Source organism: Vidua macroura, chromosome 21, assembly GCF_024509145.1.
Source record: "Vidua macroura isolate BioBank_ID:100142 chromosome 21, ASM2450914v1, whole genome shotgun sequence".
Classification (NCBI taxonomy): domain Eukaryota; kingdom Metazoa; phylum Chordata; class Aves; order Passeriformes; family Viduidae; genus Vidua; species Vidua macroura.
In genome coordinates this window covers 8,607,690-8,633,697 of record NC_071591.1, presented here as the reverse complement: position 1 = coordinate 8,633,697, position 26,008 = coordinate 8,607,690, and the positions used below count along the sequence as shown (strand labels likewise).

Genomic DNA, 26,008 nt, shown 5'->3' with positions numbered 1-26,008 from the left:
AGTTGTTCCTGACTTTTGGAAAGTGTCTGGTGTCATTTGAAGTCACCTGGTGGATGAGAAAAAACCTCATTGATATGCACTGTCAGTTTCTGGTGATGTAAAACAAGAAACAAATTACTGCTCTGAGGAATATTTGGAGTGTGCTCACACAAACTGAGCCACATCAGTCACCAGCATCCACTGAGCTTGGATGATAAACCACCGGGTTTCTGGAGCCAGAAACTCAATCTATGACTAAATGTTTGCTGTGGAGAGTTTGCCAAACTGCAGGCAGAGAAAAATGTCAGTTGTGCAAGGGGAAAAACTCCAATAATGGTGAGAATAGGCTTTCCTGAGTTCCCAGAGATGAAGGGAAAAGGGGAAGGACTGAACTGGGACCAGCTTTGGGAACCTCTTGGTTCCTTCCCTCCCCACACTGTAAGAATGAAATTGCAAATAAATGTCTGGGTTACTGCATTTCATGGAATAAGAGGGCCTGAGATTCTTCTTTTATCCTGCATTCTCTAAATATTCCAGGCATCCAAAGAAGCTCAAATACCACCCATCCTCTGGCCTGCTCAAACATCTCAGCTCTCAGCTGAGGGCCAGTCTGAAACTGTCTTTGGGAAAGTTTGGACTTTGGGGAAGTCTGGAGCCCTGGCTTTCCAGAAAGTGCTGGTGCTGGAGGAAGACTCCCAGCCCAGTGTGCTCTGTGTCACACAGGGACTGCCAAACTGCCAGGGCAGCACCTGAGGAAAATGCATCCTAATGAACTTTGCTATTTGCCAGATTGGCAACTCCAGTGCTGTTTTAATGTTTAATGTGAAACCCCAGGGGAGAACAGAGGCTGAGGACTCTGCTTAGACAAAGTCTCCGTCCCAAAGAGCTTTATATTTAAATAGAAAAGATGGATAAATAGTGACAAGGAAGACACTTGAAAGAAACGACATAAAGTCCACAGCAGAATGCAGCACAGAAATATCCTGTAAATCCCAAATCTCCTATGTCCTGCCCCAGAGTTTCAGTTACCAGCCCAAGAGTCAAGATATTCATAATTTCTGCTGTTGTACAATGAATCTACTCCAGAGTTGTCATTGAGTGCCCGTGGTAAAGAAAAGCTTTGACTACAAGCTTTGACTGATGGGTTTTTGGAAAGACCAGTTTAAAAAACTACTCCATAAAATAAACAGATTTCCCAATGTCCTGAGCACAGGCATTGTGCCAGCAATTTATGACCATAAAAATCTCTGTGTTGTGGATTCTTGCCGTGATCTGGCTGGGTTTTAGTCTGTGTTTGAACAGATTATTTTGAGGAACCCTTGGTGGGCTATAAGCTGGATAGTCCAACAATCCCACCTGCAGCCAAGCCAGGGATTCTGGCAGGTGTGGCTCTTGCAGTGTTTTGTTTTTTTTTCTGGGACACTCACAAAGTTCCTTGTCCACTGTAGGGATGAAGTGAGGTGTGAAATTTAAACCAAGGTGGTGCCTAGTAAAAGCAGGCTGCTGGTGTTCAGAGAAAGGGTCTGGGCAGCAGTGGGAGATCAGGGAGCTGCTCACATTCCATCGCTGTACCTCAAGACCCCGAGAACGTTTTCATTGGGAAGAGAAATGTCATTCAGGAATTCAGGATGGTTCAGTGTTACCGATATCCGGTCCTCCACTTTCAGGTGTGTCAAGTGCAGCTGGAGCAAAGTCTTAAAAGTCTTGTCTTGGCACGTTTCCGACGCACACAGTGTGGACAACGTCTGCCTGTCCACCTTGTCGTTCACCAGGAGCTCAATCTTGAGGTCGATGGGGCTCTTGGAGCAGTTGGGAAAGTGAAAGTTCAAGTGGCAGAAGATCAAGTAGAGGCCTTGTTCCCTGATCACCAGCTCCTGGCTCATGCACTGGATGGCCTCACAGGTCCCCTTCTCCACCAGGCTCAGCTTGGAGCTGTTCACTGCGCTGGACACTGGAGGGAGAGCAAAGGGCTGTTAGCTCTGAGCTCCACTGAGCTCCCTTCAGCCCCAGGACACTTCCAGCAGTGTTTCCTGCTAAAAGGAGACACCTGCTCAGTGGTTTCCTGCAGGAAACTCCAGGAAAACTCCTGGAATCACAGCTGGGAGCTCACACATGGAGGTGGGGCATTAAAAATTCCAAGGATTTGCTCAGCCCTCGGGAAACCTGGGACAGCGAAATGCATGAGTGTTCATCTCCATTATTTCCCCACTTGGCATTTGAAGGGAATTCATAGAGATGTACATTCATGTACTTTCCATATTCATGGAGATTGTACAGTTCATGGAGGTGTACATTCCTCTGTGCGCCTGCAGAAGGCAAATCTTTATTTCTATTTATGTTTATCAAGTTGAAAAAAAGGGTTCTAGGATCAGATAAGGGTTTGTCAATCACATTCCAGGAGAGCTAAGGATTTTTTTTCCTATAAAATGCCCATTTGGACAAAAAGGCTATTTGCTACTAAACCCAGTGTGAATGACATGAGCAGCTTTTCAGACAGCTCTGAAATTTCCCTTTCCCAGCCCTCTTCCCCCATCCGGGGCTCCCCACTGACCTCTCATGTAGGCAACAGCTCCCTTGGCTGGGACACTCTGTTGGATTTTCAAAAGGTCTTCAAAGGTGTTACCTGAAGAAAACAACAGATTAACTCATTGCTCCTGAATATTTTTTTATTTTGGTACTGTAAAATGCAACCAGCACTTGGTACCCCACTTCCAGCATGGTTCTTACTCCTTGGCTGAGGATATCTGACCTGCCCAGGGAATTCAAAGCAGTGTCACTCAGCTGGTAAATCTGTAACAACCTAAAGCTCTGGCAGATTGCAGCTCTCAGCCGTGAAAAAATTAAATTCTTTACCCTGCTTCTTGAAAATAGGAGTGATGGTTTTAAATTAAAAGGGGGTGCATTTGGAATAGATATAAGGAGGAATTACAGTGAGGGTGGGCAGGCCCTGGCACAGGGTGCCCAGAGCAGCTGTGGCTGCCCCTGGATCCCTGGCAGTGCCCAAGGCCAGGCTGGACAGGGCTGGGAGCAGCCTGGGACAGTGGGAGGTGTCCCTGCCCATGGCAGGGGGTGGAACAAGATGAGCTTTAAGGTCCCTTCCAACCCAAACCAGCTTGGGATTCTCTGATTCTATGAAACAGAAATTATGTGCAGGTAAGCTTAATTTAACCAAGTTGTTTTTGTGGCACAGTTACAGTAAGCTTTTAAACATTTAGGTGGGACATAGTTCTAAAAATGTCTCTTTGGGTGCTTCTGGAACGTTGCTCTGTTCCCTCACGGTTAAAATGTAGATTTCACCAGGACTTTAGATAGTTCATATAATCCTAGAGTGCTTTGGGTCAGAAGGGACCTTAAAGCTCATCCAGTGCCACCCTTGCCATGGGCAGGGACACCTCCCACTGTCCCAGGCTGCTCCCAGCCCTGTCCAGCCTGGCCTTGGGCACTGCCAGGGATCCAGGGGCAGCCACAGCTGCTCTGGGCACCAGGGACCCGAAAGCTGCTGCTGGAGGGGCCGAGCCGGCCGCGCTCCTGCCCCGCTCCCCCCGCGGGCACGGCCCGCCCGCCCCGGCCCCGCGGTTCCGAGCCCAGGGCAGCAGCCGTGTCCCGGGAATGCTCCAAATCCAAAGAGCCGGGACGGGGAGGAACCGGGACTGCCCCGCCAGAGCCGCGCGGGGACGGCTCCATCCCTCGGGAACTGCTCCGTCCCTCGGGAACTGCTCCGTCCCTCGGGAACTGCTCCATCCCTCGGGAACTGCTCCATCCCTCGGGAACTGCTCCGTCCCTCGGGAACTGCTCCATCCCTCGGGAACTGCTCCGTCCCTCGGGAACTGCTCCATCCCTCGGGAACTGCTCCATCCCTCGGGAACTGCTCCGTCCCACAGGAACTGCTCCGTCCCTCGAGAACTGCTCCATCCCTCGGGACTCGGGAACTGCTCCATCCCACGGGACGCGAGAACTGCTCCAGGCCGCGGGATCTATTCCCTCCCACGGGATGCGGGAACTGCTCCGTCCCACGCGACGCTGGGATGGCTCCATCCCACGGGATGCAGGGATCGTTCCCTCCCACTGCCTCGCGGACTGCTCCATCCCACGGCCACAGGAATTGCTCCATCCCACGGCCGCGGGGACGGCTCCATCCCACGGCCGTGCCCGGCACTGCAGGCGGCCGCAGCGCACCGAGGAGCCGAGTCCCATCCCCTGCATCCCGGCACCGCATCCCGGCACCGCATCCCGGTGTCCCATCCCCTGCATCCCGGCACCGCATCCCGGTGTCCCATCCCCTGCATCCCGGCACCGCATCCCTGTGATCCAGTTCCTGCATCCCACACCCTGCTCACCACTTCTTCCCCTTGCATTTCACCCCATTTCCCTCCATATTCCTGCCTTCCATCCTCTCTGTAAGTTTTTCCTTCTCTCACCATATTGGATGTTCAGTTAATGGCACTGATTATCCGTTCCTGGAAGTGTCCAAGGCCAGGCTGGGCAGGGCTTGGAGCAGCCTGGGATAGTGGAAGGTGTCCTGCCCATAGCAGGGGTTTGGAATGATTTGACATTTAAGGTCCTTTCAAACCCAAACCATTCTGGGATTCTGTCAATGATTCTGTGATTATTGTGTCTTTATTCTGCGTGACACAGATTTGTCCCCTAGGTCCACAGGTGGATGGACACACAGACAAGGTATGGATTCAAGAAAACTGTGCATATCCCAGTGCTACAACCTGACAGGTGAATGGTTATTTCACCTTGCATTTGCTCTCCTTTACATCTCCTGGCCCTGCTGTGGCTGTGGAAGTACACAGGAGCTCAGATGGCAAATTGGGAATTTTCTGTGTTTTATTCCACAGCTGAACACCAAAAATAAAGCAGGAAGGAGTTTCAGTAAAGCTTTTTCAATTCTCCCAGGGTACACAAAACTCTGAAGTTTTCCTGTGACTCGGTTTGTAAAACTGATATCACAATCCCCAACCCTATAAGGGTCTCTGAAGGGCCAGATAATGCACAAAACTAAATCCTACTAAAACTTGACATCAGATGTTGTGTGTCATGATCCTCACATGTCCCACAGTGCTGGTGTGGCCTCACCTCAATCCCTGGGGGCACTTTTGAGAACCACAATAAAAGAAAGGTCTAAAGCTGTGAGAGAGTGTCCAAAGGAGGGGCACGGGGATGGGGAAGGGTCCGGAGGGGCCCGTGAGGAGCAGCTGAGGGCACTGGGATTGCTCAGCTGGAGCAGGCTGAGGGCAGAGCTCCCCGGGGGCTGCAGCTCCTCCCGAGGGGCAGCTCCCATCTCTGCTCTGGGACAGGGACAGGAGCCAGGGAACGGCTGGGGCTGGGCCAGGGCAGCTCAGGCTGGAGAGCAGGAAAGGTTCTTCCCCCAGAGGGTGCTGGCACTGCCCAGGCTCCCCAGGGAATGGGCACGGCCCCGAGGCTGCCAGAGCTCCAGGAGCGTTTGGCCAGCGCTGCCAGGGATGCCCAGGGTGGGGTTGGTGGGGGGTCTGGGCAGGGACAGGGGTTGAACTGGATGATCCCTTCAGTCCCTTCCAGCTCAGGATATTCTGTGATTCCATGATTCTAACAAGAGCTCTATTTATATGCAGAGTGGGATAAGGATCTTAAGTTTCATAGGATTCCTGAAACTGGGGGTAATGATAAGAGATTCAAATCTCCAGACCCTTGCTGTATCTACATGACCTGATTTCTAAGGGAGTTTTGATAACAAGGATGGACAAATCAGGGAGAAGCTGGTCCCACACCCAAGTTCCCCTGGCTGGAGAGGGTTTGTGTGGTGTATATTGCACCCTTTGCACTCTCCATTGGAGAGAGGAACTCTGGATATCTTGAAAAAAAATTGCAATATTTCTCTGATTACAATAGTTTAAAGACTTTTGTGGTGAACAGGAGCTCACTGCTCTCCAAGAATGAGTAAGTTATGTACCAAAGTCCCTTCACCATTCTGGAAATCCCCAAAGAAAAACCAAAGCTTGCTTTCCTGGTGTTAGTCATGTCAATCTGGTGTTTTAGTGAGGGCAGAGATGTGAAGATATGGCTTAGGATGGGCAAAAACCCTTCTGGCCCTTATTTCAGCTAAAGCTGTTGTGGTGATAACAAGAGTCTGGTAACACAACCAGCATCCTAACCCCACTCACACTCCGTGTGTCTGCAGGAAGGGGGAGATTATTTACAGAAACTCAGTGGTATTTAGGGGGTTTACCCTCCAAAGGCTGAAAATCCCCTGCTGCACAAGCAGCCCTTGGAGGCTGCAGCCCTGCGAGCTGTGCCAAGCCAGGTGCTGAGCCTGCCCAGAAACTGCCCAGAGCTGCCCCGACCTGGCTGGGCCTGAGCTGCTCAGGGATTCCCTAAAGATCTCCCCTCTCTGACATGGCTGCACTGTGCATTTCCAGAGCTGTATTTAACATTTATTGCTGACAGCAAGTTTGGTGTGCCTGCGTTTAAATTCGGTGACATCAGCTGCATTAGTCAGAAGGGAAATTATGGAAAAAAATTTGTTTTAGAGAGACAGGTCTGGTCCTCACTCTGCTGAGACAGCTTTTATAACCATTTTCTACTTTTATTTCTCAAGTTAATTCTTTTATCTGAAACATTTCAGCTCAAGCCAAGAGAGGCTGAAATTACCAGAGCTGCAGGACTGATCGATGGATGTGCTCACATCGCCTAATTGGCTTTGCACGAGTCATGGTGTAAATCAGAGGTAATCCCTCTGCAATCAATGGGATTAGATGAGCTTAAAAACACTGCGAGGAGGAGGAAAGACAAAGCTACATTTGGGGCTAAGGACCAAGGAGAACACACTGGTTTCACTGTGTGCTGTGAGGCACAGGCACTGCAGATCTGCTTCAAGGAGATCTGCTGGGAAAGGGAGGGGTCTCAGGGGGAAACCCTAAAGAAGATATCAGGAGATCACTTAGTTTTGTCTTTTTGACCCCTTTTACGGTGGGATGGGCATCCAGAGGGTGCAGCCCCGAGGAAAAAAGCCTGGTTGTTTGCAGGAGGTCCATGCAGCTTTTCCCCACTGAGCCAAAAGGGGCTGGGAAATGGGTCTGGGAAACGGGCACTGGGAAATGGGACTGGGAAATGAGACTAGGAAACGAGATTAGGAAATGGGACTAGGAAATGGGACTGGGAAATGGATCTCAGAGAAGCTGCAATTTCACTGAGCCCCCAGGATTTCCCCCTGAGGTGCAAAATGAACCCCTGAGGTTCTCTCAGAGCATCAAAACACAGCAGCACCTTGTCCAGCCAGGAGGAAGCCAAGGGCTCAGGGACATGAGGACACTTGGGCTGCTGCCAGACAGGTCCAAGAGGATGTGACTGTGCCGGGGAAAGTTCTCTCTGCTGCCTGCCTCAGTTTCCCCACCTCTGAGGTGGGTCTGACAGGAGCACTAACAAAGGGCACTGAAACCACGAGCTGAAAGTGGCTCTGTCAGCATGGAAGGTGCTGCTACCCAGACAGGGAAAGCCCCTCGAGTGGGGCTCCTGAGGCTTGTCCTGCTCCCAGCCATCCCTGCGTGACATTCCACTGCCGCGGGGGTGGCATCACCTCTGGCTGGGGGCTGAGTGTGGGCAGGCACAGGAGCAGGGCAAAACCCTGAATTATTCTATGAGGTAAAGAAGTAAAAGCAGGCAACAAACAGCTTTTGAATCATCTGTAACCCCCGTGGATTTAAGTGCTTATGGAATTAGGCAAGGTGATGTCACACATCTCTGTCAGCAAGCCAGAGTTAGCATAATTTGCCTCATTTTATTTCTCAGCAGCCACTCCCTGAAGTCCCTGTAGCTAATTTTAACTCTCTCCTGCCAGTTCAGTGCCCTGCAAACAGCAGCCAAAGGACTGGTCCAGCCTGTGATGCTGTGACAGTGGCAGCTGGGTGACATCCCCTTCTGGGCTCCGTGACAGAGCCCTGGGCTCAGCTCCTGGCTGTGCCTGTCACACACACTGAGAGCCTTTGGTCCCCGAGAGCCCCAGAGCTGCCTCTCAGGTCTGAGGGGGACTGAACTCAGCTGGCCAAATTTCCTCCCAGAACCAGAAATTAAAGAAATATCTTTTTCACCCACCAAATTTAGGAAGAACCTCTGATGAATTCCTCACTGCACACCTGAGTACTGCCAAACCTGTGGAATTTTAGGTCAAAACTCTTCAACTCTCTGCCTGCTTGCCAGTGTAGCAAAAGACACATAATATCATGAGCTATTCATATATATATATATATATGTGTGTGTGTGTATATTCATATATACTTACATATATTCACACATAGCTTGTGTTTTAGGTGCTGAAGAGAGGGCAGACCCAGCACTGAGCATCCTGAGCAGTACCAATCAGCCCAGCTGTGATGACCTCAGCCAGCAGCCCACCCTGCATGTCTGTGGTGCATTTCCCCTGATGCTGCCCTGCAGGAGGCTTCTGCACCCTTTCTAGCATTTGCAAGCCCAGGCTTGCCCAGGTTTTTCAACCTGAGAAACACAACTCCTCTGTCCTGGCCTCAGGCAGGGTCACATTTATGCACCCAGACACCTCCCTGCACTGAGGCTGACAAGGGGCAAACCTTTGTGGCCTCAGTGTGAAATACCCATTTCTGAGGAGCCCACTGCTGTGGGATTGGTGCCTACTGCCCTGCAGTGACATCACACAATCACAGGGTCATCGAGCTTGGAAAAGACCTCCAGGATCATCAAATCCAACCTGTGCCTGGTCCCCACCTTGTCCCCAGCCCAGAGCTCTGAGTGCCACGCCTTGGATACCTCCAGGGATGGGCACTCCAAACCTCCCTGGGCAGCCCCTGCCAATCCCTGCCCACCCTTTCCATGGGGAAATTCCTGCTGATGTCCACCCCGAGCCTCCCCTGAGGCCGTTCCCTCTCCTCCTGTTGCTGTTCCCTGGAGCACAGCCCAACCCCCCGGCTGTCCCCTCCTGTCAGGAGCTGTGCAGAGCCACAAGGTCCCCCCTGAGCCTCCTTTTCTCCAGGCTGAGCCCCTTTCCAGCTCCCTCAGCGGCTTCTCATTGTGTTGGGATCAGATTAAGTTGCAGAAGGCCAAACTGCCCTCTGAGACGTGGTGCAAATCTGAAAAGGCTCCTTGGCCCATTGGCTTCAGCCTGATTTTCTCTACAGTAGCAGGTTTGTGACTGTCACCTGTATTATATTAATTTCTCAGAGCCACATTTTATTTGGGAACATATTTCCCATTGAAACTGAGAGCAGGGTGCTGGATTTCTTTTCCTGGTTTGTCAAGTGTCAGAGAAAAATACCTATAAATTGTGTGTGTATTCATTGGTATCTGCAGGTTTTTTTTTTGTTTGTTTGTTTGTTTTTGTTTTGTTTTGTTTTGTTTTTCCTCTTTTGTAAATGAGAAGAGATTTTGCTAGCAAATCTTTGCAGGTCAAATAACAAGAAAAGCCATCAGCCTAGATTACACAATTCCCAGTGAAATGAGGCTCAGAGAGGCCAGCAAGGAGATGATGAGGGCTGTACCTTTCCAGGTCATCAATTTGTCTGTGAGTTCATTTTCCCTCTAAAAAATGAACATAACAATACTCCTCAGATCCACACTAATGGATGATTTGTTATTTGTGAAATGGGGATGAGTTTCTGCAGAGAAATGCTTCCAATAGAAAGAACATTTCACAAACACTTAGTGATGGATTGAATTCCTTCCCCCTGTTGCTCAGGTACTGCACCGACAGTGGCACGGGGGACTGGAGGAGACTGATCCCATTTTTCACACAAACATTTAATGAGCTGCATTGCATCGCTCTCAGCCTGTGCCTGTGGATTCCTGCAGCCCATCCACTGGGGCCTGACAGCTGAGTCAGGGCTGGAAAACTCCCATAAATCTGCTTTAGTGCCCACTGGTGTTTAGCTAACAATAGAACATAATCTCATTGGAGATTTAAATTAAATCATTGCATTTCCCTGCTTTAATAAGACACAATTAATCCGTGTTGTGGCTGGCTCTGGGCTGCTGCCCGATGGCAGCTCAGTGAGGTCTCTGCCTGAGTGACCTCAGCTGGACCCAGCACAGAATTGTTGTGTCACAGGATCATGGAATGGCTTGGACTGGGAGGGACCTTAAAGCTCATCCATGGGCAGGGACAACTCCCACTATCCCAGGCTGCTCCAGGCCCTGTCCAGCCTGGCCTTGGACCCTTCCAGGGGTGGGGCTGTGTCCCCCAGAGCATCCCTGAGATGCTGGCACTGACACGGGGCTGGGGGCAGGCTCAGCACCCAGCTGCCAGCTGGGCAATGCTGGTTTTTCACTCCCTTGCCCATTTTAGCAATGCAGGAGCCCTGGTTCACGGCTACAAACCACACCCAATTTCCATCTGGGCTGCCTGGGAGACAGAGTGGATCCAAATCTAAATCCACAGCAACTGCAGCCTCAGCTCAGTGCCTTCCCTGAATGCTTCTCCCGCTCCTGTCTCTGGGTGGGACCTGGCTGCAGTTGCCACAAGTCCCTGCTTGGTTGCCAGCAGGCAGGGCTGACAGAGCTCCCTGTGAGGGGCCCTCAGTAAATTACCCATAGCTATGTTAATTAATTGTGGGTACACACAACAGAGAGTGCTTTGGACCTTATTAGCAGAAGAGATTTGATAAACAAAATTCGTCAGCAAGAGCAAACAGAACTTTGAGGATTAAATCAAGATTGCAAGAAGATTCAATCTGAGGGGTTTACTGGAAAAAAAAAAAATACATCGGACTTCTGCAAGCTAGAGATGTTTAAAATGTATATGTTTGTTTATGTGATCTTGAACCCAGTCATTGTAGCAAAACATTACTAGTCTCCCTAAAATATTAGATAAGCATTTGTATCCCACAGTAAAATCGGATTCTTTGACCACCTCAAAGTCTCCCCTGTCTCTCTTCTTTGCTGATAATTAATAAGCTCTGCTTTATGCATTTTAAGAGGAAAAGAAAAGGCCCTGACAATTTGCTCACACTTGAATGCTCTGTTACCCTCCCACAGAGAGTGATGGGCTGGGAGAGCATTTCAATCCTCTAAAACCAGCTTTCAGCAGCTCTTCCTCATGTGGGCTCTCACTCTCAGCCCCCCTTCGGTCCTTCACTAACGGCATCACCTCAGACTGAGCAGCAGAATTCGGAAATTCAGAGCAAGAGGCTGCCTGGGATTGATATGGACCTAAAGACAAACGTTCTGGCTGATGAGACAGCATCCTGGCCATTCCTGGGGAGAGCACACTGCTCCTCCCTGGCACCTGCCAGCTGCTGGTGAGGAGCAAAAACAACTGCATGAGTTGCTTGAGCTGAAATAAAATCATATATATATATATAATATATATATATGGTTTATATATGCTATATAGGTATATATATATTATTTTATTTCATATAAATACAAATAATATAAATAATATAAATAATATAAATTTATGTTTTTTATATTTTAAATATATTTTAAATATATGCTTTTTTAAATATTATGGTTTTGTATATTTTAAATAAATTTAAAATGTCTTTATAAATTTATATTTATTATAATTTAATTTATTTATAATTTTATATTTATATATTTGTATAACTATAAAACATATAATATATGTAATTTTATATGAAGATTATATAAACACACAATTATGATTAATATCATATAAATCAACATCAACATTATTATATAAATTCTCGATTGATAATAATGAATTAGTTTTATATTTTCATATTTTTATTTTAGATTCATAGAATTAATATAAATAAAAATATAAATAAATATAAATATAAATAATACAAATATAACGATTAATGGACTTTTGGACCAGTGACATCTCTCTCCCTGCTCCTACCCCTTGTGCTTTGCTTTGAAAAGCGCTGACCTAGAGGTGCGACCTCTGTGGCTCCTCCTCTGTGGATCAGAAGGCTCCATGCCTTCAGATCCTGCTCTATCTCTGAGCCTCTTCAGATACAAAATAAAGCACAAAAAGACTTGAGGAAGGCTTAAGAAGATTTAAGGGGATGCTTAGGTTGCTAGAGAGAAAGCAGTGTGTGTGTTTGGGGGGAGCCTAAGGGGAAAGGAAAATTCCTCCAGGTTACAGGAATGTTAGAATTTACAACAAGTGATGGTCAGGCAAGATGTGGAGCTCTCAGGAAGGACACGGGGACAGTCAGGGACTGCTTGGGGAGCTGTGGGCTGTGAAACAAGCCCAGCATGGCAGAGTCAGGGATTCAAAAGTTACCCAAAATGGAGTGGGGGTGCCCAAACGCTGCAAAAGCTGCAGAAAAGGTGATTGTGGGGCTGGGACTCTCCAGACCTTGGGCTCGTCTTACTTAGAATTCTGGAAGCACAGAATATCCTGAGCTGGAAGGGACTGAAGGGATCATTCAGTGCCACCCCTGGCCCTGCCCAGACCCCCCACCAACCCCACCCTGGGCATCCCTGGCAGCGCTGGCCAAACGCTCCTGGAGCTCTGGCAGCCTCGGGGCCGTGCCCATTCCCTGGGGAGCCTGGGCAGTGCCAGCACCCTCTGGGGGAAGAACCTTTCCTGCTCTCCAGCCTGAGCTGCCCTGGCCCAGCCCCAGCCGTTCCCTGGCTCCTGTCCCTGTCCCAGAGCAGAGATGGGAGCTGCCCCTCGGGAGGAGCTGCAGCCCCCGGGGAGCTCTGCCCTCAGCCTGCTCCAGCTGAGCAATCCTGGTTTCCTCCACTCTCCCCTTCTGCTCCAGCTCTGGATGAACACGGGGCTTCATTTCCCCACTGGGGTGGAGGCAATGGCACCTCCTGCCCTCTGGGACTGGGCACCAACTTGCTTTTGCAAGGAGTCAAATATTGGTGCTGAGATCTGTGGGAGGCTCATGTCACAGTGTCACTGATGTGAACAGTGCTCCTGATTCATGCTAAGGCAAAGCAGAATCTTGGTAAATTGTCTCTGTTAGACAGATTTTCTTATTTCAGGCTCTCTGTGCTCACACTCTGCCGGTTCCAATTCCTTGCTCTGTATCTTTTGCTGCTGGTCTCCCCTTGTCCCTTCTCGACCCACCCACTCCCTTTTCCCCTCAAACCAGGAGCTGTTTTGGGATACGTGCAACACATTTTCACCCCTCCCTTGTGAAGACGACGGCTTTACACATATTTGCAAGAGACAGCACTTAACATAAAACCTTAAAATCAGAATGATGTGTACATGTCCTGGCAAAAAGCTCTTTGGAAAAGACACCCCAGGGCACATTCAGAAATATTTATTGCCTCAGCCATGCACTGGTTCCTGGATGTACTGAGTAATTTGAAAGCTTTTTTCTCATTTTCATTTTTCACCCACTACTTTAGCTCTTCACCAAGAGGAGCCTTTATTGTAAAGGTCAAGATGTGCACAATTGACTTATTTGTGACCCTGGGCAATATTTGCATTGCAGATATGACAAATTGCCTGTGTTGTTTAGGGGTCTTACCTGTCTTAATGGGTTTTTTGATGCCCTCCATGACAGGATCAGCTACCTGAAAGAGAAGAAAGAGTAGAGATGGATTATTTTGGGAATAGGAAATGCCCATTTCAGGTGCAACTGTGGATCTGAAACATTTCTGGTTTTTTCTAACATAGAAAATCGACATTTCTGACACAGCCAGATTCTCTCAGTGCATTAAGAAAATTATGTGGGTTCTGTTGGGGCTGTTTCAGAAGCCCAAGTCCTAAAAATCCCTCTCTGTGTCTTTCAAGGCTTGGAGAGAGTAGGACAGAGTGGGACTGGACAACCTGGAGAGCCAAGTGCCTGCAAAAGATCATTGAAGCCCCAAAAGGGTCTGAGCGTGACAGTGATGTCCTGTCTCACTTCTCCTCCTGCTTCTTGCTGAGATGTAAAACCAAGGGTGAAAATGGCACAGGAAATTGTCCTCAATCAACATGACATGAGAAATTCCCAGAAAACCAACTCCAGGGTGAGATGCAGCAGGATTCCTCTGATGACACCTTTCTGTCACCCAAACACACACCCCAGAGCTCCTGGCAGCTCATAAATGCCCTCAAGGAGCAAAATGTTCTCCCAACAGCTGAGGAGAGCATTGGGAGTTCCTTGTTGCAGTAAGGTAGAAAAGTTATAAAGAAAAGCCGTATGAAATCAGGGCTGCTCTGGCTGGCCTGTCATTTCTTCTAAGTCAAGCCAGCACTGTGCAAGTTCCCATGTGAAAGCAATCCTGGTGTGAGCAGTTCATTAGCATAGCAATCTAGTCCTGGGTAAAAAACAACTTATACCTGTATAAACTGGTTTTATACTGTTAGATAGAAAAAATGAAAACTATCTCTCACAAACAACTGTCCCTGCACGTACACACCAGGGGTTTGAGTGACCAATTAATACAGAATAACAACTTGTTAACGAGCAATAAAGTAATTGGCAAGAAAGCTCCTGACCAATGGGAGTCACACATGAGGTCTGTAAAACTGGATAAAAAGGAGTTATGTGACTAAGGAAGGGTTTTTTCCACCATGAAGAAAATGGAGTGTGTGTGATTAATTCCCGTAGTTCCTCACTGTGTGTCACATCCCTTCAGTCTCACCCTGGGTGATCCCACAGGGATTCCAGTGACACGGAGTGGGCTTTGCTCAGACTGGGCTGAACCAGCTCCTCTTACCTGGGTGCAAATTACCTGGGCTAATTGTGCAGGCTAATCAGGCCAGGTCCAGCTTGGCACATTGGAAGGGATCCATTAAGTCCTTCTCCCTGCTCCTCACTTACCTAAAATTAAACCATAGAACCTAAAACCTCTCCCAGCTGCTCCTTGAGCCCTGTCAGACTCGGTGCCCTGAGCACTTCCCTGTTCCCTGGTGACCCACCAGGATGTCGAGGAAGGAGAAATTTGGGAAGCTGTACCAGCTTTAAGACAACATCTGATATCTCCTGGGAGAAATTTGGCACTGCTGTGGTGGAACAGCTTCATCCATAGTGGTGTAACAGCACAAACACCTCATTTCTGTGTGTGAAGCTGGGTCTGTTTGTGGTACTTAATGTTCTAATCTTAAATGTTTAGGAAGGTTTTTAATTAGATTTTGGCTTCATGTGGCTATGTTTTGAACAGCAGTGGAGTGTGGAGCTGCATCTGCTCCCAGCAGAGTTGTTATGCTTTGGTCTGATGCCAAATGCTGTGTCCTGCAAGGCAGCAGAGCTGCTCCCAGGGGACTGGGCAGTGACAAGTTAATGGCTGGACTCACTGATCTTTGGGCTCTTTCCCAGTTTGAATGATTCTGTGCTTCTCCAGGAGTCTGGAGATCTGTAATTTGTTCATTTTCTCTCCCCACACCTGTGTAAGGCAGGGCAGAGTCGCCTGTTGAGCCAATATTTCTCCAGGTGACCTTCCTGAGCTGTGCAGGGACGTGCTGGGCAGCAGGAGAACAGGAACCCAGAGATGGAATTTGAAAAAATAGATATCTCCAAGCTTTTTGGCCCTGACACAACATCCTCCCTTAGGAACTCTCATGGATCTCATCACATATCACCAAATGTTAAACTGAGCAGGGTTTGGGCTGAAAACACTCCCAGGAATCTCTGCCAGGACCTCTCAGCCCCTTCCCTTGCCCCTGCCCTGGGCTGTTGTCTCACACACACTCGGGGCACAGGGAGGTGTTGCTGTTCAATGCAATATCTGAATATTCCTGCTCTCTGTGGAAAATTTGGGATGTTTTAGGTGACAGAAAAAGACTGCTCTGCCCCCAGTGAGATTGCACTCAATGAAATCAGACAGCCAGGGAGGTGTTTGCTTTGCTGGTGGCTCAGAGCCTGCTCTGCACTCAGGGCATAAAACCAAAATTAAAATGGACTAAAGGCTTTGTGTTCTCACCTGGGAAGGCTCTGAGCAAGTAAAGTCAGCCCATACCAAAGCAAATTATTTTAGATACTGAAATAAACCTTTAGGACTTCCTTTGAAATATTACTGGTATTATTTCTTTATTTTCCAGCAGCAAGAATATCACATGTAATGTTGTCATTTGGAATGCAAAGAGGCACACAGGAGGAGCCCAAACAGATTAAATTCTACAGTGCCAGCTCAGTAAAAATTCAAGACAACAAATTTCTCCATGTCTGGAGTGATCTGGGGGCTGGTGATGAAGGAGCTCAGTCTTTCCCCAGCAAGCAGAATAATTTGAGTTTGCTTTATTAGCGAAAATGACAATCAGGTGCCAGGGAAAGTGATTTATTTCTTCTTTCCCTTAATCATTTTACAAGAAACTTTCTCAAGCTGAGGCAGAATAAAGGGTCATTCTCAATTCCTGGGTCACAACAGTGAATATTCATTGAACCACACACTTCTGACCCGTGGGAGGGTGGGCAGGCCCTGGCACAGGGTGCCCAGAGCAGCTGTGGCTGCCCCTGGATCCCTGGCAGTGCCCAAGGCCAGGCTGGACAGGGCTTGGAGCAGCCTGGGACAGTGGGAGGTGTCCCTGCCATGGCAGGGGTGGGATGGGATGAGCTTTAAGGTCCCTTCCAGCCCAAACCAGGCTGGGATTCTGTGAAGCCTTTATCTACCTCTAGAAAGTCCAAGGAATTCCCCCAAACCCCAGTCCCCACAAAGGGCCTGGCTCAGGGTGACTGGGCCAGGGAGCATCTCCTCCTTGCAGCTCTGTGGGGAGGAGCTCTTTGGTCCCCTGCCCTCAAAGGAAATGCTTCAATTTAAAAAGAAGTGCCAAGGCTCTCCTGTGTTTCTGCTCAGCCTCTAACCACCATGATTTGAGCAGGAATTTCCCCATGGAAAGGGTGATTAAACATTGTCAGGAGCTGCCCAGGAAGGTTTGGATGGAGTGCCCATCCCTGGAGGTGTCCCAGGAAGGGCTGGAGGTGGCACTCAGAGCTCTGGGCTGGGGACAAGGTGGGATTGAGCACAGCTTGGATGTGATGGTCTTTTCAGTGATTTTGGGATTTATTCTATGACCCAGCTCTGGCTGGGGAAGAAGATGGGGGCAGGTTCCTCCTGGTTGAAGCTGGACATGAGAAGTGCAGGAAGCAGAGCACTGTCCCCACTGTCCCTCATCTGATGATGAGCCTCACAGGAAACAGAGTGAAAATCAGTTTTTCCTGTGCTGACCAAAGCTGTCAAAGTGGCACTTCCAGACAGCAGGTGACTGTCACTGCACAGAACATCCACAGCAAGAGCTGGATCAGGGAAGTTTTCTCCTAAAATGCCTCAGTGGATTTCCTGTAGTGCTCAACGAATGGGAAATCTGCTTTTAGAGGAATTTTCAGTATTTTAATTTTATTTTATTTCTAAAATTTTATCTTCCTGTCTGTCAGGGTTGCCACAAGAGGGGGCCAACAAGCCTGAGTGGGGCATCTGGGGCCAAAATGAGTTTTTAGGAGACATAAAACCGCAATAAATAGTGCAAGGTTGTGCTGGCTGCTGTATGAGTCATTCACAAATCTACTGCTAAAGGTTCTTAACAGCCTTAAAGAGCAGATCAGCAAATAGAAAAACCTTCTCTGACCTTTAGTATTTGCTGGTGATAAAAAGGTTTTCCCCACACAATTTAGAGGTTCAATAGATGAAGTCTACAAAACCCAGAGCAGTGATGGACTAACCCAGATCATGGACTCTGGACGTCCAAACAATTTGTTAATTGGAGGCCCAGGTGTCTGATGAGCCTTTCTGTACAGCACCAGACTTGTGAGGGTCTGTGTGCCTTAAAATGACATTTTCCAGCCCTTCCTGTCCCATTCTCTGTCACTGGTTTGCCACACAAGTATCTCCAGAGGTGGGTATATACACATATATCCAGCAGTGAATGCAGCAGGCACAAGTGTGTTTATAACACACTTATAAACAGTGTTAAGAAGAAAAATGATGGCTCCAGACCACCTTACAGAGACTATGCTCATTCCAGAGGAAAATTGAGTCACTTGTGAAAGATCAACAATGGCCTGAAGCCAAGTGGTTCTGCAGATGAAAGCTGAAGAAATGAACTGACTTCAGCACTGCAAAGAGTTCCAAAAAACCAATTTAGCTCTAAAATTGACCCTTCCCAGATATGGCACTAACGTGCTGTGCCACTCTTCTTAAAAACAAGGCGTAAAGGAAATTTCTTGGGGTGCTGGAAAGTGGGGAGGTGTGATAGTGTCTGTTAGAAGTGCTGTAGGATTCAGAGAAGCAGCTTTGAATCATAGTTGCCTTTTTCATTCAGCCTTTCATGTTGTGTTTCCCTTCTTTGGAGCACCCAGATTGTGGGGGTTGCAAGTGCCTGGTTTCTGCAGAGTTTGATTTTCCTTTTCCAATCTGTCTTCCTTCAACTTAAAGTAGGCAATTATGAATTCATCAAAAGGCAGCCTGTGATGGATGGGGGCAGGGACAGTGTGATCTTGTCACCACAAGCCTCTTAATGCTGTGGCACCCAAGGGTCCAACTCCTGCATTGTCCCTGTGACCCCCAAACATCCCTTGGAACAGAGGGAAATAAAAGCTTCTCTCTCAGCTCAGCAGGAGCAGGGTGTGAAGCTGCCCCTGAACTCAGGGACCACTCACACAATCAGCTGGGAACATCTGGAGGGAAAACCTCATTGACCCAAGGAGATGATGACACAAGATTTTGGTCCTTTTGTCAGAGTTATAGAGAAAATAACGAAGTCAGCTGGTGGTGCTGTGATCCCTAGAGCAGCTCAGGGCTCCAAGGGCTCCCCAGCCCCTCAGGTGCTGGCAGTCAGTGCTGGAGATGCTCAGATTCCCAAAAGATTCTGAGCCCAGCCTCACTCTGACAGTGCAGCCACTGGAGCAAGCCTGGAGTTCCCTGTGGAACCTGTCCCACAGAACCAACACTCCTTCTCTGCCCTGGGAGGGGACTTGTTCTCTCCTCAGGACCAGGCACAGATGGGGGAAGACTGTTCTGCTTCTGAACTTCCTGAGAGCAAAACACAATTTGTGTTTCACTGCCAAATTCTCCTCAGAGCGTAAAATTGCTGCTTGATTTTATTTGTTCCTCACACCCCTCAGCTTCGTATTTCCTCCTTCAGCCAAGCTCGTTTTCAAAGCAGCTGCAATGGTGTCATTACTCTTTTAAGTCAAAACCTTGGCTCTTCCAGCAATCTTGTTCCTCTGGCAACTCCTGTAACTGCTTTCTCCTGATGGAGAGGTGATTTAATGCTTGCTTCTATAATCAGTACAAATGAAAGCCTCATTATACAGCAAAGCTGTGGCAAGTCTGTAATTACCTAGACTGTTATTTTAAAGATCTCCCCTGATAGCCCACTATTTCTCACTTAAAAAGCCCCGTGTCTCATGGTAACTGTCCTCAAAGTGCTTCTCTTTTGGGAGAACACTGATTACAGGTAAATGATTCCTCTCTTGAAGGAGTATCAGTCAAGCCTTCTGGGTTTAATTTCTGGGTAATGTGCATACACGGGCACACAAATTGCACAGGGTAAATTTAGCAAGAGAAAATATTAAGTCAAAGGATCATATTTTGTTTTCCATGGCCAGTTCATCCAGCTCTGTGCTGGAGCTTTCCCTCCATGAACAGTAGTGGGGGTACCTCAGCACTTTGATTTTTGCAATAAGATTTCAGAGACTATAAAACTTCTGACCTGGCATTTTACTTTGGTAAAGTTGATGGTAATGCCCCTACAAGGTCAGAAATTCACTTTTTATCCTCACAACCATCTATCTCTGCTCTGGCTGTCACTGGTTCCCCATCAACCCCAGATCCATTTGAAAGCAATCTTTTATTTCAAGAAGTTAAAGTGACTGTTGGTAGAGGGAAGGGTTGTGTGTGTGACCATGTGTCACTGATACCCTTTCTACAACTCTGGCTGTGCATTAAAAATCACACCCAAGGCAGGACTGAGGGGACAGGGGGCACGAGGGACTTCCTTGGCCCCCAGCACTGCTCTGGGTGCTTCAGGACAGCTCTGCCTCACCACATCAGCAGGCACTTCCAAAAAACCATAGGCTCCCCTCCAGCACAGGGTGTCACACAGAGCTGTGGCATGTCCCCTGCAGCAGTCTGTTTCAGAGGACCAGACCAAACCTTCTCAAGCACTGGCTGCTCTCCAAAGAACCAACAGGAGACACACATCAAACCAGGTGGGACAGAGGCTGCTTGGCACCTTGGATCAGGAGCCTTCTCTTTCCATTTACAGAGTAGGAACTGCGTGCCAAGAATAAATGTTATCTGTGGAGAAAGGTCCTCTTTTTCTTAAGTTCTTTTATCTGTGTTTCACCTTTCCCCTAATTCATGGGTGTGTGCATTTATAGCAGAGGAAGGAACTGTTCTTCTGGCCACAGAATTGGGAGAAGAGAAGAGAAGAGAAGAGAAGAGAAGAGAAGAGAAGAGAAGAGAAGAGAAGAGAAGAGAAGAGAAGAGAAGAGAAGAGAGCAATGAATCCATCTCTTACCTTCCTCTGGACGACCAGGACCATGATGGTGGCCAAGGCAAAGACGAGCAACACACCCAGGGTGGCGATGATGGAATACAAACAGACTTTGTTAGTGGCTCCAAGCCTCCTGGGAACAGTGTCTTCATTCACATTCATGGCTGATTCATGTGAGTCCTTCACCTGAGAAAGTGTTTGCTCCTGTTCCTGGCACATTCTTATATAGCTCTCCAGGCACTGCTCTGTGTCTCCCCTCGGTCAGGTTCAAGTTGCAGCCCATCTCTGCTCCTGGCAGGATTTTCCCCCTTCATCCTGGCTCATGTGATCTGGAAAAAAAACTTCATCACTTGCTGTACAAAGAGAGGGCCCCGGGGGCGTGAGGCAGGACGCAGCTGTGAGCAGGGGAAGGAGCTTCATGTTCTTGCTCAGGGATTTCTCCGCCGAGGTCCTGCGCTGCAGCCGAGGTTTCTGATGTCACAAGGTGCACAGACAGCAGATCCCCCGCCCCAGGCTCTGTGAAATGGGGAGATATGCAAATTCTCTTTCATTTTATACTCTGTGCAGCTGCAGTTGGGCTCAGGGAGTCGCCCTGAGCTCTGCCTTCCTGCTGTGCACTGAAACCTCTGCTGCCTCCCAACAGGGAGCCACCTCCAGAGCTCTGCATCCACAGGTGGTCTTTGGGCAGCCCCACTGTGCCCTGGGGTGCCCCAAGCACAGCATCACCAGCCAGGGGACAGAGGGAGGAGATGGACCTGCTCTGCCCTGCACCTCGAGTGCTGGGAGCAGTTTTGGGCAGCTCAGCAGGACAAGGACATTGGACTCTGAGGGTGTGTCCAGGGAGGGCAACCAAGGTGGTGAAAAAGGCAGCAAGGGCAGGACTTACGAGGAACATCTGAGGTGTTGGTTTGTTCAGGCTGCAGAAGAGATGGTCGAGGACGGGACCTCATGGCTGTCCAGAGCTTCCTCACAACAGGAGCAGGGCAGGAGCTGCTGATCCCCTCGCCAGGACAGCACAGGAGGAAAGGGAGTGGAGCTGCATCAGGGCAAGTTCAGAGTGGACATTATGGAAAGGCTCTTCCCTGAGAGGGTGGCTGATCACTGGAATTGGCTCCCCACAGCACTAACCCAGTCCAAGGGTAAAGGAACCTCTGGGTGATCCTCTTGGTCATAGGAGTTGGTGTTGGGCACTCCTGGGAGGAGCTGGGAGTTGGACTCAATCCTTATGGATCCCTTCCAGCTCAAAATATTCTATAATTCTATGACTTCCCTTGTCTGTGGGGGTCTGGAGATATCTGGGTGGGATTTTAATTGAAGAATTACACAGAAATGTGTCAGAAATACATTTCTGATGCAGGGTGCAAGTTCTGGGCAGAAAGGAAGTGGTGACACCGAAGTAGCTGAATGCAGAGGTTGGGATGTGCTCACAGAGGGTGTCAGTAATCACAGTTTTATCTGCAATCAGGGAATTCCTGCTCACTTCTGTCCTGTCCTGGCCTGGGACTATCACCATGGTTTTTGACAGAACTCAAGTGAGATTTATCTGGAAACATTCCTACTCTATTCCAGTGTTAAAGGACCCTGCATGTTTTCTGTGGCATGACTCCTGACTTTCTGGCCAGCCCAAGTCAAAAGACACCTGAGTTTTTCTGTCAACGTTCCCAGCTGGATGTGTGTCCCCTTTTGAATCACATCCATTTAAGCCAGTTAATTTATTTACCAGGAAAACAAATCCTGTGTTATTTGTCTCAGCTAATCCCAGTTTGATATTACAAGGACATCAGAGAGGGCAAAGAGGATTTTACCAATGGTCCATCCAGCTCAGCACCTTGTCTTCAGTAGAGAGCAACAAGAAATTCCTTGGGAAGAATATCAGAACAGAAAACCCAGGCATTTATTGAGCTCAATTCTCCAGTTTCCTCTGATTTGGGCTCGTGGCCTCCCAGATAAAAGGTAGAACTTTTCAGTTTTAATCCTATTGTTCTTTACACCCCTGACATGGCAGAGTTGTGGCATTTTCCTATCATTACCACAATCTTTAACAGAATCACTGGAGCACAGCACTACAAAGGCTTGTACAGATTTGCAAAGCAGTGTTTTTCACAGCATCCCTTATCACCATGGGAACAGGCACAACCTGTTTTGAGCAGAGACAAAGGGATGAGAAAATGGTCTCGCTTGGTCAGACCCGGCAGGTTGGATGAGGTGGATCCTCACCTTCTTGGTGGATGCAAAACTTCTGGGCAGCCATGAGCAGCAGAGGTTCTAGTTCTGGAAATTTATCTTTATTATAATGGCAAGATTTACAAATTCTTGCCTGTGAAAGTTCATTTGACCCCTTAAGGCAGCAAGTGCAGAGCAGCAAATCCACTCTTTGAGATCTCCTACCAAAGTAATTTCTCCCCAGCCCTCCTCAACAACGTGACAGTTCTGAAATGCAGGAAAATCCAAATTCCCAGTGTCTAGCAGTGACTCTAGCGCAGGCAGTCAGCAACTCCTGCTCACGACTGAGCAGATCAATCCCTCACCGGGGCAGATGATATTCCAGAGGATAATGGAGGTGTAGTTTGTGGGATGTCACCTTGTGTGGTGTCATGAGGAGGGCCCAGTTCTCAGCGAGCTCTTGGGTTTTTACACTCACACCTGGATTGCAGATCAGCTCTTCAAACAGAAAAACACCTGTGCTAAACTCATGTAGGTACAGCCATGTGGTGGTGATGGCTGTAAAAGGAAAAGAGATCAGTGAATGTCAGTGAGAAAAAACGGGATAAATTTGTGCAAACAAGTGCAATCCAGGTGCACCAGACCTGGTGCTTTCTGAGATAAAGCTGGTCAGCCCACGAGCACAGCACTGCAAACCCACAGGGTGAGCTGGAAAGGCTGGGAAGGTCCTATAATCACAGAATCCCAGACTGGTTTGGGTTGGAAGGGACTTTAAAGCTCATCCCTCTGCCTGGGCAGAGACACCTCCCACTGTGCCAGGCTGCTCCAAGCCCTGTCCAACCTGGCCTTGGACGCTGCCAGGGATGGGGCACCCCCCATGAAATAGGGGTTCTGGGGTACTCTGGCTGTGCATTCTGGCTTAGAGGTGGTGATGTGTTTTCAAACATAACATCACCCTGCACACCTTTCACACTCTCACCTGTGGTATGATGCTGATTCCCAGAGCACAGTTCACTATTTCATGTCTTCTGACCAGTGTTGCATCAATTCTCCCCAGTTCTGGTTCAAGAGGTTAAATAGTTACATTTGCCCCAAATTTGCATTGGCACGAGCTGTGTCCTCTGCAGCAAAGAGCTTTGCATAAAAGAGCAGGGAGGCAGAAAACAAGCCAACCACAAAACCAGCAGCTCTAATTATTTCTTGGTAGATATTGCAAGTGATTGCCTTGGTCAGGAGAAATACAAAACATCCCAGCCCATTGTTAGTACTTATTGTTCTGCTCCTCAGCTGAAAGGAAATGAACTCACTGAGAGCTGAGAACCCATCCATGGGGTCACTGGAAATTCACCCTTGACTGAAGTTGTGATAACTGAAACCTTTATCAAAGACAATAATGCCCAATTTTTGAGAGATGTGTGGGCATCCAGCTGCCACTGAAATCCAGGGGGTGAAGAGTGTAGGTGCCTTTGGAGGTTCCTGGGTTTATATGAACTGTGTCCATTTCTTGGCAAAGCCATCAGCCATGTTTACATCCATGTAGCTGACTCCTAGAACCTCATCCAAGATCTAAGAGACAAAATGAACCATAAAGTCTCTTTTATTACCCTGAGTGATTCCTGCCATCACCCCAGTTGAGGGCCATTGATAGCAGGGATGCTGTCAGGCTTCTTGTGGAATCAGGGAATCACAGAGGGCTTTGGGGAGGAATGGACCTTAGAGATCATCCCCTGCCGTGGGCAGGGACACCTTCCACTACCCCAGGTTGCTCAGAGCTCCATCCAGCCTGGAATGAGATGATTTCCAAGATCCTTCATGTTCAGTGAGAGACCCCAGTGGTTGCAGGGTTCTCCAGCCCCCTCTGAGCTGCAGCTGATTGCAGAGTGAGCACGTGTGGAGAGCGTTTGATATGGAAATGCAAAATCAGTAAATTGAGGTGGCTGCAAAACACCCTGAGCACTGTGAGGATGAATCACCTCGCCGGAGGCTTTGTTTCCTCCATGAATCACTTTGGGGTTGTGTTTGAATTCCACATCTCAGCCCTTGGCCAAGGCTGAAAAAGTTGTTTGGATTTATTTTTTAACAGCATTTATTAGAATCTCTGGGTGAACCTGAATCTGATCTCTGGGTGATCCTGAATGCTGATTAGAATCTCTGTCCATTCACGTGGTCCTGAGCAAAGCTGCTCTCTGTCTGAAGGAAATGACACTCCAATATCTCATTCCCAACACTGCTGTGAGGATACCTTTGGCTGTCAGCACAAAACACTCTTTTTCAGGGAGATGCTGCCTATCTCTCATCTCTCATCCCAGCCTCTTGGAGGGTTTCCAAGAATAGCAACATTCTTTACTCATTTTGTTTCTCAAATAAGGTCACTGGATAAAAATAGACATGAGACAGGAGGAAAATGAGGGGGGAAAGGAAAGGTTAAAGCTGCCACTGAGCAGTATTATCTCCTCGGGAAGCTACAGAGGGTTTATTCATACAGTGCTGCTGCCTCCTTGCTCAAAAGAATTATATCACTCAGTCTTGTAAGAATATGGAAAATCAGATGTATTAAATTAGCTGAAAATTGGTTATGGGGAAAAAAACCACCTCTTGATACTGCAGTGGATGTGCATCATCCATCTCCTTTGGAGCACAGGTAGAAAGCAGAGGTGTTAGAGAGATAATAAAATGCAATAGTAAAACAATACAAATGGAACAGTTATAAAGGTGCAATAACTTCCACAAATTTGTCAGAGTTTGCTTAGTGGGAATTATCATCTGCTCAAACACATCCAGAGTCCTTCCCATGTGGCATCCCCCAAACTGGGGAGCTGGAAAGCCTGTGGTGCCTTTCAGCAGCACTTGAGAAAGTCAGTCCAGGTGGAAAACTCATTTCTGGGTATTAAACCCCTCTGTGCTTAATGACCAGAAGAAAATAATGCATGAATTGCAAAGCTGGTATAAATGGAATAATTAATATAGTTTAAATAAAAAAAATACGCAGAGTTATTCAGAATGAGATTTTCAGGCATGTCTAGAGATTTCAAATCACTGAAATTCTACTTAATCTTTTATGGAACACCAGAAGAACATTCATTTCCCACAAGGATCTCATAATTTCTTGAAAACCAGGCTATTTCTGTGTGATTTCAGCAGCATAATAAAAATATTGAGCCATACAGAAGTGCATTCAGACTCTCGTGCATGCTCTGGGATCTAATTAATAAAAAAAATATAGAAGAGGATTGTATCCATTTCAAGTTCATTATGAGAGAGAAAAAGAACATTTACACTTGCTGGTGTGAGTATGACTCTTAAAGTCTCTGGAAATCTTGGCCTGAGCAAATCCATGAGGTGGATTTGGGTCAGGAGGAAGAAGTGCTAATGTAAGGATTTGGGTAGCAGGAGGAAACAACCACTGGAGCCCACGGGTGTGAAGGGACAAGCCCCTGTTCACAGTGCTGGGCAGGGGCAGTGACACTGGCACAGTGCCACACACACCCAAAACTGGCACGGAGAGGCAGCACCACCACAAAAGCATCACTGAAAAGGATCTTACCCACAAAATCTGCAGGAGAATAA

General features: G+C 48.0%; 1 protein-coding gene across 1 annotated transcript; it reads right to left on the bottom strand.

Moving 5' to 3' along the window:
- Positions 1-1,532: 1,532 nt before the first annotated feature.
- LOC128817520 (tumor necrosis factor ligand superfamily member 8-like) lies at positions 1,533-20,497 on the bottom strand. The gene is made up of 4 exons (XM_053996038.1): positions 20,303-20,497; positions 13,389-13,434; positions 2,531-2,602; positions 1,533-1,930 (listed from the first exon to the last, which is right to left on the bottom strand). The coding sequence occupies exons 1-4, from the start codon at positions 20,495-20,497 to the stop codon at positions 1,533-1,535; spliced, it is 711 nt and encodes a 236-aa protein (XP_053852013.1).
- Between the last annotated feature and the right edge of the window lie 5,511 nt (positions 20,498-26,008).

Bases quoted from the DNA above. Each gene is read 5' to 3' on its own strand.
- LOC128817520 (XM_053996038.1), bottom strand. From the start codon at position 20,497: ATGTGCCAGGAACAGGAGCAAACACTTTCTCAGGTGAAGGACTCACAT. The intron at 2,603-13,388 runs GTAAGACCCCTA...TGTTTTCTTCAG, and splicing joins CAAAAAACCCATTAAGACAG to GTAACACCTTTGAAGACCTT. The intron at 1,931-2,530 runs GTCAGTGGGGAG...CTCTCCCTCCAG, and splicing joins AGCTGTTGCCTACATGAGAG to TGTCCAGCGCAGTGAACAGC.